Source organism: Taeniopygia guttata, chromosome 7 (genome assembly GCF_048771995.1).
Source record: "Taeniopygia guttata chromosome 7, bTaeGut7.mat, whole genome shotgun sequence".
Lineage (NCBI taxonomy): Eukaryota > Metazoa > Chordata > Aves > Passeriformes > Estrildidae > Taeniopygia > Taeniopygia guttata.
This window is the reverse complement of record NC_133032.1, coordinates 6,623,739-6,639,119: the sequence shown is the minus strand read 5'-3', so window position 1 is coordinate 6,639,119 and position 15,381 is coordinate 6,623,739. Positions and strand designations below refer to the sequence as shown.

At 40.5% G+C, this 15,381-nt stretch overlaps 1 protein-coding gene across 6 annotated transcripts in view; it reads right to left on the bottom strand.

Moving 5' to 3' along the window:
* The window catches only part of SEMA5B (semaphorin 5B), a 269,864-nt gene that overhangs the window by 97,374 nt on the left and 157,109 nt on the right, over window positions 1-15,381 (bottom strand). For all 6 annotated transcript variants that reach the window (XM_072932000.1, XM_030277145.4, XM_072932001.1 and 3 more), the window contains one exon: window positions 7,573-7,618. In XM_072932000.1, the coding sequence (XP_072788101.1) occupies window positions 7,573-7,618 (46 nt within the window). The remainder of the gene's footprint in view (window positions 1-7,572; window positions 7,619-15,381) is intronic.

The following is a 15,381-nucleotide window of genomic DNA, read 5'->3' as shown; positions in this document are numbered from 1 at the left end:
GTGTCACAGAGCCTTACCCGGGCAGGAGTGATTCCGAATCGCGGTCTGTGCCTTGCACTATGCCAGCCTGTGCAGCTAGTGAATAAACCACTCCTGTGCCTAAAAAATATCCCACATAGCTAAAGTAATAAGTATTTTCAAAGTATATTTTTTGTATAAATCTCATTTTGTATAAATGTTGGCTTAGGTAAGGTGTTGCCTACGACAAGAGGCTGATTTGCCTCTCAGAACATCTGCAGGGCTGGGTTTGTTGACAGCAGCCACAGATGAGTGAGCAGGGGACAGCCATAAGGACATTGAGAACCCCCAAAGCCTCCCGGAACTGCTGGAGTGGGAAGCAGCCCACAGAGAAAAAAGGCTAAACATGCAAACCAAAATATATTTTGCAATGATAAAGAAGCAACATTGGTATCAGGAAATGAGAAGTCCAAAGAATTTATTTTTCTTTTGATTTTCATTTTTTTTCTCTTCCCTTTTTAAAGTATGTCTAATGGTCCTGACTGTAAGTTGCAAGAAATAAGAGCATTAGTCTTCATTCCCTACACATAAAATGCCTGACAGGGTTTTATCAAATAAAGACTCCAATATGCTACTGTTATCAGTAAGTGACTTCAGCAGCTAATTAAATTCTCAGTTTCTAAATCCTGCTCATAATGTCTGCTGACAAAGACCAAAACCCCTGTAGTAATTTTGGCTTCTAGGTGAGGTGAGGCTGGGAAGGAGAGAATGCCAACTAACAAATTACCCAGGGAAGCAGGCTGGCAATCCACAGCTGACATCCATCATGTAAACTTCACTTTACTATGCGAGCAGAACAGGGTAGGTCCCCTCTGGATGCAAATCAGCTCTGTGGCCTTCACTGACTCCAGGAAGGCTGCCCTGCTGAAAGTACACATCCAAACAGGTACAGCTCCTGGACCTCCTCCATAGGGGGCCTACACCCTATGTATTTGATACTCTTGTCTATGGGTAAATATATAAAAATAGATCTGCAAATATATATATAAGAACTTCCTATACTATGCCTAAATACTCACTTTAGAGACCAATTAAATTGATCATGACTAGACAGTAGACTTTGAGCTAGTTTAGCAGACCTATGAATGTGCATATTGAAACATTTTTACTCACTAGAGCATGCAGTATGTTCTTAACTCAGAGAATTCTCAAAAGAAAACTGGTATTTATTTAAAGCTAAACCTGGGCTTAAAAGCTTTGCTGGTTATAAATGGACTCATGAGCTGGGTTCTCTCAGACAGAGGGGATGTTGTGTTCAGAAATCACTCAACACTATGGACTGTGAGAAGAGATTTGCTTCCTCTGCTCTCTGAATTTCAGCTGATGAGTAACACCAGCAGAAACCTGGTTCCCAAGAGCAGATGCTGGAGCCCATAACAGAGTTCAGTTCCCTGCAGTGAGGAGCTGGAGAAGTGTGTCCTTGAAGGATGAGGTGTGGCCTTCAGACATTGTCACCTCCAGTCTGACATGCATTATTTTTGTCCCTCATCTCTCATTCCACATAGAAATTTCTCTCTCACATAAATCTCGGGAAGGGCGCCTGGCACCTGAAAGCTGCAATCTAGCTCCTGACCAGTCATTTTAAGGAAGGGAATATTCAGGGAGGAGATTTTATTTGGGGACCCAAAACCATAAGAATAAATAGCTGAATTTACCAGAAAGTTTTTCCAGCCAATATAAGCTTTATTACGGAATAGCTTTAAACCCCTAGGCTGAGAGTGAGAGGTTTTAGGTGCAGCTTTGGAAGGTGATTTATGAATAGATTTATATGTTAATCTGTTAATAAAAAATGTTTCATACTGATAAAATATGTGACAACCAGGACTCAGCTATGAGCCACATATTAAAGACTGCATCTGCTCTAGTAGAGGTCTTTTGATTATGTTTTTAAATGAGGGAACTGCACTGGCCTGAAAATAAAGAAATAAACATTATATCTAAAAATATGTGCCACATAATTCAAACACGTATCAGGGAATCTGCAAGAAACAAATAATAAACTGCTTCTCCAAAGTGAAGCTTATTCCTGAACATTTCAAAATAGAGTTCCTGTCAGGCAACTCAATGGTACATAAAGATAGGCAAAGTATTCCTACTCTTTCCCAAAATTATTTCCCAAACTGGATTTTAAATTGGATGATAATCTTCACATTCCAAATAGATTGAAGAAATAAATACCTTCAGCAAAGTTGGGCCAGCTCAGCCCTGGGCTAGCAATGAATTATCAATGCCTAATTTTCTCATGATCTTCAAAAAGATATTTTAAAAAATAAGAACTCTGGCTCAAGGATGTTTCTGCAAGGAAATCTGAAATACAGTACTTTTACCACTCTTCTACTGGCAAACCCCACAGCACTTTGTAGAGGAGTGCTGCAGCCCTATTGCACATGTTAAAACACCAGGCAGACAAACTGGGCAGATTAACTTTACCTCAGGCATCCATGGGCAGAGCCAGCAGCACGAATTTCGCCCTCCAAGCCCAATCTGGTGCCTATCCAGCAACTCTTGGGGATGAAAGATTTTTCTAATTTTTGCAAATTTTCTGATAAGTGCCAGGGTTTTATGAACATATTGTGAATCATTAATATTTCTTAGTGAAGCATTTTAACCAGGAAAGTTTACTTGAGTGACAATTTGTGCTGTAAACTATATTACTCACTGTTCCCTCTTGATTTTGTTTATCAAATTTTACTCAATTATACAGAGAAAAGCCAAGTTAAACTCTGCCACCTCTCCTCACACTTCTATACACTTGCAGAGCATGTTTCCCATCAGCAGACATACGTGTGGCACTACTGATCCCTAAATAAGTAGAAAATAATGCATTTAATGCTTGGTTTGATTCAAAGTGCAAAAGACAAAACCTGTTCCATTTGTTGCTATGTGACATATTGACGACTGATAGGCAAGTTTTATTAACTACAGTTTGTGGATACATGCTGTTGATTTACCAGTGATTATGCCACAGAGTTAGAGATCCCTTCAGGGAGTAGCAGGGAGGGAAGTTGTCTTCAGGAGCAGCTGTACAGTTTAAGAGCTTCATCTCTGCAGCAGGGATGTTGCTGTTCCCTCTTAGAGTGAGGGAAGAAAAACTGGAGTAAACCCATCCTTATCAGGATGCACTGGGTAGGTGGCTGCAGTTTATCTGCTACAGGACACTGGAAGTGTTTTGTCTCTATTTCAGGTTTGAAAAAATGCTTATTCCAAAACTCCAACAATATCAGCAGAAAGAAATTATTTCAGTAAGGTTCAGATCATGACTTAAGAGCTGATACTACCTCAGTTAAGTTTGGTTTTAAGTCTTATGCCTCAGTGGGACTGAGAAGTACATCAGGTTTTGCCCTAGTGACTGGGTAGCACTATCCAAAGTGTCCCTATGAATATAGGGGATCTTTTTTAGAAATGTGGAGCCAAATTTCAGAAGAAAATGAAGTTATGTGTTCTGTAGCATTTTTGTGTTTTGCAGTGGAGTACCAGTGGATGTGTAATTGTAGACCTAGGTGGTGCTGGACAGTGTGGAACTCCACAGGCAATCCTTCCTAATTCAGGTTAATGGGGAACTCACACTCTCTCTCTCTGCACTTAATCCACGCTTCAATTTTTGTCCTTAGGGAAAAATATTAAATTGTCAATTAAAACGTATTTTGATCTCAATTTTTTTGTCTTTCTTAGGTGAAATAACTCATGTCTTTCAAATAGTTTTGCAATTATTTATTCTTTCACTTATTTATTATTTCACTTGCATTTATTTATTCTTTCATATTCTTCTTAAACACAGTACAAACTTATCAAGTATTTTAAATACTTGAAACACTACTAGCCTGACATACCAGCACACAAACTCCACAGGGCTGCTTAAAAACTTTTTTATAAGAGCTCTTCCATTAAAACAAACAACTGAAAACAAAATATTTTATGAAATTCTAGCATTTTCTATTACACTTACCAGATGAGGGTCCATAAGGACAATTTAGATCCATAGATAAGGGAAAAGGAAAGGAAAAAAAAAGAAAGAGGAAAGGAAAATGGAAATGGAAAGAGGAAGGGAAAGGGGAAGGAGAAAAAGAATGCTCTAAACAAACAAGGACAATTGTTAGAGATGAGAGAAATCCACATGTAAATGCTCTCTTTTGATGCTTCAGAAAATAACTTGACTCAGAGTATTTACATGCCAATTAACCACATGTCTATCTCATTCTCTTTGAGATTTTAGAAAAATGTCAGAGGTTTGTTTTCATCTCAGTACAAAAAGCTTGAAAATCTTTGTATCTCAAAAAGGTTGCAAAAATAATTTCCTAGTCAGTTTAATTGAGAACTAAGAATCCAGGTAAAATCACAGTGAGCAGGGGGTAGGCACTGTACTGTGATTTATGAAATGCCAGCCAAATAGCCTGCTTTTAACACAGACTCCAAAATAGCATTCCTTGCTAAGAAATCCCAATCAGTACTGTAAATTTAAAAAATTTTGCTTAAAGGCTTATGTTTTTAAAATGACCCTTCCACCTACTCTGTTAATTACCAGCTCCAGTATAACACTGACTTTTCTTTGGCCTCACCATGAAAGCTGCAGATTAGGAGTTAGCCTTGTTTCAGATCCCTGCATAAAATGAACAGCATGATCTCCAAGTGCACATCATTTAAAAGAAATGTTCTATAAAATGTCTAGTAATGAGAGTTTACAATACATAAGACAATAATTTAAAGGCACACGTGAAACAGAGATTTTGTTTAAAAGAGATGCTAAAGATTTAGGGAAGAGTATTCATTTTAAAACTCTGCTTTTTGACTGCTGCAAGAATTTGAATGCTACATGCCAAGTTTCCAGTATTAACAGGTGCTTTTGGATACTCCACCTCAACATGCTGATTTTCAGTAATTCTTTAACAAGGTGCTTCAATTTTGGCAAGTAAAAGAGGTAGACAAAATCACAAATGATCCCCAAAATATCTGTGCCATAACTTCCTTATGGATATTGAAGATCAGCCAAAAATGTTTTTCACAAAAGTATTAACCACCACAAAAGTCCTCTCACAACTAAAATTCATTTGGTGAAAAGCTTCACAGGTTACAAATAAAATTTCTGAAACACATTTTGGAAACAAAGAGAGGAGGAAGAAAAATCTCTGAGAAGTTGGGCCATTTGGTTCTGTGGAGCAGGAAATAAGCTTGTTCTGTTTCAGTTCTTTCCTCCATTCCACCTACTAGTTCTCATGTAAAAGATTAGTGCCTTGGAGAAACAATCTCAGCAGAACCAAAAGAAAATTCTAAGTGAGGAGGAAACATCAACACATGGTAGAGCAGATGAAAGATAAGAAAGAAAAATAATTGGCCCCTTATTATAAAGGGGCCCAAGAGCTAACACATCTCAAAATCGACCTCTCTTCCTTCACTCCCCTGAAATAAAAAAATCCTTCTGTAGGGTAATGCTGTCTTTTTTACACAATTCTTAATAACTTTCCAGTTAATACTAAATTTTGTCTTTTAGTTTACTGCAATTCCAAGAGAGTAACTTCCTATCTAAACCACGTGGCACACCTCTTTCCCACAGGAACTGTGCAGCCTCAGGATACAACAGATGAGCACTTAGGAAAAAAGAGCTTTATACTTCATCGATATACTTCACTATACTTATACTTGCTTAGAGGGGTACATTCCTCTCACTGCCAGGCTTTGTCCCACAGCCAACATATCCTCATGTCTCCATAAACCGTGCTCCTCATGATTCTGTCCTTATTTTGTGGAAGTACAAGTGCAAGTGAGCAGATATCTGTCAGCACAAACCCGCACCATGAAGCAGATTTAGCACCACTGGCAGGATGACAATGAAGTTGCATGAGCAGAAATTAATCAGAATACAATCTTGAGATGAAAATTTACCCCAATTCAGGCCTGGCACGATCCACACTTTATTTTATTTGCAAGCAAAGAGGAGATACAAAATGCAAATTAAGATAGTGATTATTTCTTGAAGCGCACTCTTACTCCTATAGAACTAAATGCAAGTTCCTTGCATTTCTTGTCTCACTTTCTGATCTGACCTTTAAAACGATGCACGGTGAAGGGAAGGTGGTGCCTTTAAAAAGCATCATGAGCTTTATGGAGACAAGCCAAGCAGCTACTTAGGCAACCATTAGGTTGGGAAACAATCACTTCCATCATTCCCAACACGTGTGTCAACATAATTCCATGCTCTCTTTGTCATGCAAAAAGTCTTGGCAAAGTAACCGGATACACCCAGAAAGCAGGAGCGAGCTAAGCTCATTATGTTAACCGGAGATCCCACAGCAGCCTCCAGTGCCATAGAAGGAGATTTCCCATGTTCTGCAGTGTAGAAAAGGAAACTCACTGCACTGAAGAGGGCCAAGCCTGGCTTCAGAAGTGTGTGAGGGAGATTCACAATTGGGTTTTGTGGAAGGGGATCCCTGACAAGCAGCAGAGGCTGTGTCAGGCAGTGTGATAACAGGCGTTGCAGAAGGTATGACACCTCTCATGACTACGAACTTCCCTCTCCTGTGTGCTCTCTGGAAACCTTCCAGCCGTGCTAATACAGCTCTGCAAAAGGGAAGGCACTGCCAAATGGGAGTAGCAGCTTCTCTAACTCTTTATTGTTGTCATTGGTAACTCTGCACTTTGTTTTCCTTTTAAAGGAAGATTCAATGCATTTTACAACCATTAAACATCTTTTCTTCTCTCCAGCTATACTTGTAACTCTTACTAACAGCAAAAGGCTTGTGCACATCAGAATGGCAGGCAATACCACTCTAATGGCTTCTTTGTGTGGTCAGGTACAGGAGCAAGGCCTCTCAGTCTGTCTGAAAATATGCTGAAGGTTTTTTTGGTGATTCAACAACTATAGAAGACAGTAAGTATCCCAAAGCAAAAGTGTTAATTTATTTAAAGATAAGCAGCTGATGTTTTCATTAACAATCTTTTCTTCATTTCCAGATTCAGTGCATGGAGAGTAAAGTCCTAATAATGCTGGATATTTTCAAGTGCCTTCAAACTTCAGCTGCTTTACCTTGGTAAAGGCAATGGTAACACATTTTTAAACCCATTTTGCCTCTTGAATGCTTGCAAGTCCAATCATGGTTTTAATAATTCATTCAGCAAAACACAGCTCCTCAACAATCCATGTTCACAAAGGCCTGCAAAGGCTAAAATGAGGATGGATGAGAACAGTAAAACCTTCTGTAGCATGTTGCTGACATCTCTAAAGAAAGCCAAGGATTTCTACTGTTTGTTGTGTTTAAGCCTGTATCAGTCACACTACATGCTTTCTTCCTTAAGATGCCAGATTTTTGGCAGATGCCATTACCACCCAAACACTTGAGAATCAAAACCAGACAGCACCATCCAAGTGGGCAAGTGTAGCAGAGCCCTTCCCCCGGCATTTTCACTGGAGTGGGAATCAGCATTTGGTTCTGACTCTGTCTTCTCCCTGCTCCACCACTTTGGGCAAATTTACACTATATAGGCTTCTGAAAATGTACATCAAATATTATAGAACTTTCATTAACAAGTCAAATAAAATAAGAGAGTAAAAAGGGAACATACCTGAATAAGAGAAACGTTGTGTAGACTAAGTCTGAAGAGGTAGTTCCTGCATGAACAAGCAGAAAAATTACAAACTATTAGGCTACCAAGGAAGGAAGGGAAAAATTATTAAAGCAGGTAATCATTTTTGGTCATTCATGTCTACAAACAAAATGTTTTCCTGGACTCCTCTCCACAGAATACAAAAGCAGCCCTATGCCTGTTCACTGACTTGTTCATCAGTATCTCAGGGAACCTTGTAACAAAGTTCTGAGCAGGTATTAAATATTCCAGAATCCATACTGAAGAGCCACAGTGAAATCCCAGCCACAAAGAGCCATTTGCAAACTCTCAGCAGCCTTTAGTTGAGGTCCGTATAGGCTGCAGTCATGTTTTTCACTGAATTCTGAGAAAACTGGGATTGGACAGAAGCCAGCTGGAGCAGAGCTGACTTCCTACTATGCTTCCCCAAGCCTGTTCTTGTGGGAATTCCCATTCAGGACTTCGTGGAAGAGAAGAGAGCAGATACTTCTCAGTGGAATCTGCACAGAAAATCAGCAGGGAAATCAAGGCAGTGACTGTAAATATTCCCAATCCTCCTGTCATTGTTTCTTCACAGGCAAAGCAAGGGAATTCCTGACAGAAGTCACTGTAGCATGAGATACCACATATCAGCTGAGCTCCTGTCACTCTTCTGAATGTTCATATCCCATCACAAATAGGAGGCAACACATATTTGCATAAACATCTATAGATAAGGCTTAGTTAAGAGGATTTATCTCACATTCTTGCTTGTTAAGACAATGCAGTTACCAGGAATCAGCTGACAAATTAAGCCATATGGACTGGATTGTATGCTTGAGGCTTTTGGCCACATCTAACTTCATATTTTTGCATCCCGTCACAAGGTCTAAAGAGCTGTAATCCTTTTCCAACATCACTGACACCACAATCTCTCAGAGAACACACATTTATATCATGCAAGGTGAATTGAACCATACTTCTGGAAATGGCTCTGTTTAAATGTTAGAAATTGCAGCTTTGATGATATAGGTTCATCTGCTCTAGAAATGCCAGTATATAGACATTCCCCCACCTAGTGAAAATACAAGTTCCAGTCCTAGGTCATTTATCCCAGAGAGATCCTATAGTGATCAAAAGGTCCTAAGGACTCTTCTGAAGAGCCTTCTATAGGGTCAGTAAAGCAGCACACCCTGACCAGGCAAAAAAAGTAATTCAAACTTTGATAGTGAGAGATTCATATTGGGTCACAATGACTACAACAAGGCTTGAGCAGTTTTTCCTTCTTCTGTTATGTATCACTTGTGTACCATCTAAGTCATAAGTATAGCGTTGCCTGTGTACTTGTCCCAGTTCTATGAATAAATCCAAGGTTCTCAAACGCTGCTGACTGTTCATAAAGAAGGATGGGGACAAGGATGATGGGGAACCTGGGAAGTCAAACTCCTGATACCAAAACTTCAGCTGATATAGCTCTGATTTGCTCTTGACTTGCACCATTGTATTCTGGTACTGGAACTGGCTACCCAGAGAAGAATGAGACCCAATAGCAATGCCTGAAGAAAATATATCAATGATTATTATACCTCTTGTAAGTACACAGAGAAGTATACAGGCACACACAGAGAGGAAATCTCCATCCTTTCTCCTAGTTCTGTCACTGGAGATCCAGCAGATCTTTTGTATAGTATGAAACCCTATTCTGTCTCAAAGGGCTGCATACTTTCCCAGAAAAAAAAGAAAGTTAGCTCTCAGCATCAGTATCTGACTTAGATGAAGGTGCATGCAGCAGACCAGAAGCACTAAGCTACACACAGCTAAAATTTCACAATGAAGCTAAATCCTCATCCAGTGACAGATCTGAACGCTGCCTTGGAACACCACATTCCTACTCACCAAAATATGAATGTAATTCCAGGACATGAGATATCATGGAATAAGCCTTCTGCTGGGAAAGGCCCCCAGTCTTACAATACCCTCAGGAAAAAAGTTCTCATAACTAGGGACTTGAAGTTTCTCTCCTGTTGTTAAGCATGCTATTTAAATGCATTGATTTTGGAAGTCTTATAATGCAGATTTCAGCTCCTTGTTCTAGGCTTGCAAAAAGCTGGACAGTTTGACTAGGTAATAAGTTTTAATATTAGGTTGTTTTTGTTTTTTTTTTTTCAAATTCAGCTAAAATATCTTTAATGAAAGAGACATATCCAAAGGACACAATTTTCATTCCACTCAGCCAAAAGAGATGCAGAGAGGGATAGTGTCCATATCAATAAAACTATTCTGTTCTCTCAGTGACTGCTGTTTAGCACCTGGACAAAGCCAGTTGGGTGGCTGAGACCTGAACCAGGCAGGAACATAGTGATGTGAATAGCACAATGATCTTCCAAAAGCTTTATACTAACCTTAGCTCTCTAAGTCTGACCTTGGGGCTTTCTTACAGAAAGGAGGGCTTCCCCATGTTTTTTATCAGCTTGCCTCACCTGGTGTCTGTAGAGGCACTGGCAGTTTTTTTTTGTTTGTTTGATCCTTTTCACATCTTACCAGCAGCAATACAAACACTGTAGGCAAACCAAGCTATCAGACACCTCCTGATACTCCAGGACCTGACTGACTCCAGCTGACCTGCCCAGCTAGAACTGACTAATCCTTAATTAATAACATGCTCTTTTAACCATACTTGTTCTGTAAAGCTGTACCGGGAGTAAAATGCCAAAGGAAAACATCTGCTGAATCAGACAGTGCCATTTTTATGAATCGCATTTTAACTGCAATTTCAGTCAAAGAATGAGCAAGATCTCTGAATGACAGGCATGGTTTATTGTAGCTAGAATAGCCCCATTTGGGTATTTTTTTCTTGCTTGTATTTGAAGTTATGTCTGTTTAATACCTCACTGAACTATAATTTAGAGCAGCTGAAAGGAATATGATTAAGAAATATATAAGAACACTGAGATCTCCACATGAATGCATAAGGTACCTTCTTAGTCTTTTTTTTTTTTTTCCCATCTTCTCTTGTAAGTGAATGCTGGTTAATTCCTTTCTCTCCTAAATTGAACCTAGTGGACTAGGCCAGAAGAGTAATTGTCTGGTGCAGCCAGGATATTCAAATACCCTCCTGCTTCTGTATAAAAAGCTGGTGCACGAATTTGGAGGGAAAGGACAACCTTCTTAATTGCTGTCCTAAAAGGTCACACAGCTTCACAATATTAACCCAAGCTTTGTTTTACCCTAGATTTAGCTGCATTTCAGCTATCTCCAGAGCAAGTGTCTACACTCCTCTGAGTACTCTGAGCAAATGACATTATGCCTCAAACTACTAATTACTATTACAACTAACCTTATTTTTCATAAACATCAGTGCCTTTCTGAAAATGCCCATGTTAAACAGTAATGCCCTGAAGTTTCAGGCAAGGCTGTGGTTTTATTGCATTAAGACACAGAGTGGGTTGATGATGGTTCCTCTGGAGATTGATTTCCAGCCAACGCCTGTTCAAACAACCTGAGGGCAGATCCTCTCTGTCATCTCTGATTGCAGTGGGTTATTATTCCCCAGCTCAGATATACAAAGTTAGCTTCTGTAAAGACTGTCCTGCTCTACAAAACCTAGGATTAAAGAATTTGTCATCTGAATATACAGAGAATAAAGAAAAAGATACATCACTCTCATTTAAATTCAAAGCACTGATTGAGCAATTTAGCCAACATCACAGAACATATCTGCAGCACAACCAGCAGAAGGTCTCCTGGACCATTAGTTTATGCCCTAGTTAGGAGAATAACTTGCACCCAAAGTTGGGGCACAGCATGTAAACCTGTGCTGAAGTGTCATTTACACTCACGAGTAGATGTTGAATTACTTTCTTAACTGGGAGCTGTATCCTGTGTGCATATGAAGAGACTCAAGCTGCAGCAGAAATCCTTTGAATGAAAGTATTTGTTAATTGGCTTAGTAATTTTTATTTGGCTGCTTGTAAAATGATTAAGTGCTCACTGTGCCTGGTACCACAAAACACACATACCAGAGCAGCAAGAGAGCAGCTGAGATGTGATTCAGGAAAGAGTGTGGAAGAATATACCGACTTAAATATGTTTGCCATGACATTTCCAAGTCAAATCTGCTTATTAAGTATTTATTTCATGAAGCCAATAGCACCTTGGGTGAACTTTTTAACATGGTGCCCATACACTTGTTCACACGTTGCCTGGCCTTGAAACAATTTACTTGGAAGGCAGAGCACTTGGGCTGTGATGCCACTGAGCAACAGAGATACAAGACAAATTTAAGCCTTTCCATTGGGAAGCCACATAACAAGAGTGCCTGAAGAATGACAGAAACCCTTTGGCTTAGGAGCTCTGAAACCATAAGCATTGCAACATGCTTCAGTCCCTCAGTCAGGCCTCCTTCTCAGTGCCTCTTTTCAGGCACTACATCTGTCAGCACTGTACTGGCTGATTAAGAGGTGCTTCCTCCTAATTAAGAGAGAGCAGCTTTTCAGTTCTGCTGTGGTAGATCAAGAAGAACATCCCTGCAATTGATGGACTGATCATTTATAAATAAAAGGCTGTCCTAGCTTCAGAATTTTTTTTTTTTTCTATTTAAATGAGTGAGGCTTGTTCACATTTCCTAACTCCTCACACACCAAGCAGGTAAGGAAACCTCTCTATATTTCAGAATAACCCCTGCTATCAAATTTGGAGCCATGAGAGCCCACGTGCTGACCACCACCAGAACCTCTCAGTACTTGGACACGCACAAAGAAACCAACAATATGCTGCCTTAATTCAGCTGGTCTCCATCACCACATGTTACACGTGCTCATTTGTTGCTACTTCCCTGCACCTTATAGTAGGTGTGAGTAGTTCCCCCCTTCCTCCTTACAGAGCAGGCTGTCCTAAGCTCCCTCTCTTTCTAGGTAATTACTCTGCAAGTAGAAACAAAGGCAACAGAAGCTGATAATAATGTTTGATCATGCATAAAAAATACACGTTGAGAGAATGTTGTGGTTTAACCCCAGCCAGCAACTAAGTACCATGCAACCACTTACTCGCTCCCACCCTCCTCAGTGGGATTGGGAGGAGAATTGGGAAAAGGTAAAACCTGCAGGCTGAGATAAGAATCATTTAATAATTGAAACAAAGTCAATTGTTGTTGTTGTTGTTGTTACAATAACAATAATGAGAAAGAGGAATAAAGCCCAAGAAACACAGGTGCTGCACAATAAAATTGCTCACTCCACCCTGCCCAATGCCCAGCCCATCCCCCAGCAGCAATTGGCCCCTCCTGGCCAACTGCCCCAGTTAATGTACACAAGCATGATGTTCCAGGGTATGGAATCCCCTTCTGGCTAGTTCAGGCCAGCTATCCTGGCCACCCTCCTGGCTTCTTGTGCATCTGCTCCATTGCAGAGCATGAGAAACTGGAAAGTCCTCGACTTAGCATAAGCACTGCTTACCAAAAACTAAAACATCAGTGTCTTATCAACATTATTCTTATACTGAATCCAAACCACAGACCTTTACCAACTATGAAGAAGAAAATTAACTCTGTTCCAACCAAAACCAGGACAGGGAAAGTTGAAGAGAACTGAGTGAGGAGTTGCTGTCCCTTTTGGGGACTAATATTGCACTGCTCCCGTCATGGAACCATGCAGCCTGGGTGAGGTACTAGAGCCTCAGATAGGCTCATGGTGCCTTGGGAAGAGATTCCTTGTGTAAATAAAATAAAATAAAGTAAAATAGACTGTTTAAATAGATAAATACTTCCTAATGTTCAGTCAGAACCTTCTCTGTCCCACTTTCAAACCACCCCAGTGCATCCTATCACTGGATGCCAGAAAGAAGAGATCTGCATTTCCCTCTCACTTCCTCTCCTCAGGGTGGGATTGTGCTGCAGTTAGGGTTCAGGTCTGCAAGAGGGTCTCACAACTGTCACAGAGTATATAATAAGAAAAATAATTAACAGAACAGGGGGCCTTTGGGTGATATGAAACAAGACACAGAATTATGCATATGACAAGTAATGCTCCCTTCTGGCACTCCTGGATGCCACATGCTGGGGCTGAACCTCGGGCTAGGAGCCAGCAACTCCTGTCAGCTCTTCCTGTCTTTGCTGCTGGAGGCTTTAGATATACTTTGTACTTGCACACTACATGAAAAACACAGCTTAGTCATGCTTCACAACCCCCAAGGAGCTGGTTAGTATCATTCACCCCCTTATACTAATGGAGAAAATGAGCCAGAGAAAGGTTAAATGACCTTCTCCAAAGCACACAGCAAGCCAGTGATGGAATCAAGATCAGACCCCAGGGCTCTTGGCTACCAAATCTCACGCTAGATTAACGCACAGTGCCTGCACACAGGTCCATCTGTGGCTGAACTTTTCAGATGGTTATCTACATTTCAGAACTAGCCAACCATCCCAAGAAACCCAGCTCCTGAAGGGTCATTCTGGCCTTTGCTATCAGAAGGAGTTCGTTACATGCCTGGTCCAGAGTGTGATGTGACAATCTGTTTGCAATATTACTCCAGTGGTTCATTTGAAGCGCCTGGGAAACACTTGCTGGAGAAAAGGTGGAGGACTAGCAGCTACCCTACAAGTTGGATCCTTATTCACTAGTAATTTTGTTTCTATTGAAGAAAAACTTGTCCAATACATCATTCTTCCTCAAAAATCAATAGATGTACAACAGAGAACCATACTAAATGGCAGACAGTAATATGATGCAGTTGCTGTATGAAGCATTGCTTTTCCCAGTGCAACTTTTTCTCAGTTATAAATTCAGCTGGAGCTAGAGAAAAAACCTCTTAGAAGAGGATCCTTTTGCAGGCAGCATATCATTTGTATTAAACAGCTTCTAAATCAAGCCAGGGACTCAGCTACTGTTTCTGTGTTGCACTGAAGCCCAGTTAGTACTTCTCTGTGGAAACAAGGATGAAATTCCTCTATATTGCATTCAGTGGAGACCTACCATCAGCTTTAATGGCACAGGGCACATGGCACAGCTATGCTCCTCTAGATGCTGTATATTCAGGGCCAACTCTAGGAAGAGTCAAAAGAGGCAGACACAGCTGCAGAGCAGGCAGGACAACAGCAAAGCTGAAGCACACTTGGGCTATGCCAATATGCAGAAATCTAGATGGATGGATGCTGCTGGGGAAGGGAGAAGAAGAAAGGGGATTGGCCTTTGGATTGACAGCCTTGTCCCCTCTCCCATCAGCTTGCAAAGGAAACAGCAAGCTGGCTCTGATGTCTCTGGCCCTTCTCTTTCTCCAGGGCAGGAGAGGCAATGCCTCACTGCAAAGTAATTCCACATATTTGGAGGTTATAGTGTTTGCTATGCTCCTAAGACACTTCAAAGAATGGGGATTGGAATTTTTTTTTTGTAATATTGTTTGAATATATTTATCAAATGAGGGTCAATTTCCTTTTTTTTGTTTTGTTTTGCTATGTTTTCTTCCCTCTTTTTCACTAGATGAGTTTCTTTAAAACCTCAGAGAACTGAGACAAATCTTCAAAGCGCATGTGTGGGTTTGTTCTTATTTTCCTGGAAGAGTGACTCCATCTATCAGGCCATCACTTATTATCCCACATGCCACCTCAAGTCTTTTTTGACAGCTGCTCTCTTCCTCTCCTATCCAGCTACAGTCACGGAGCACTTACAGCACCTTGATATGGCCCCAAGACACACAGAGACCTTTGCTCTCTTATTTGCCCATCATTTCAGTAAGTCACAACATAAAATTCCTCTTCTGCTGATGAACTGATTATTGTTCAAATCTTCCCTGGCAGCCTCCCCACCTTCCTACTTA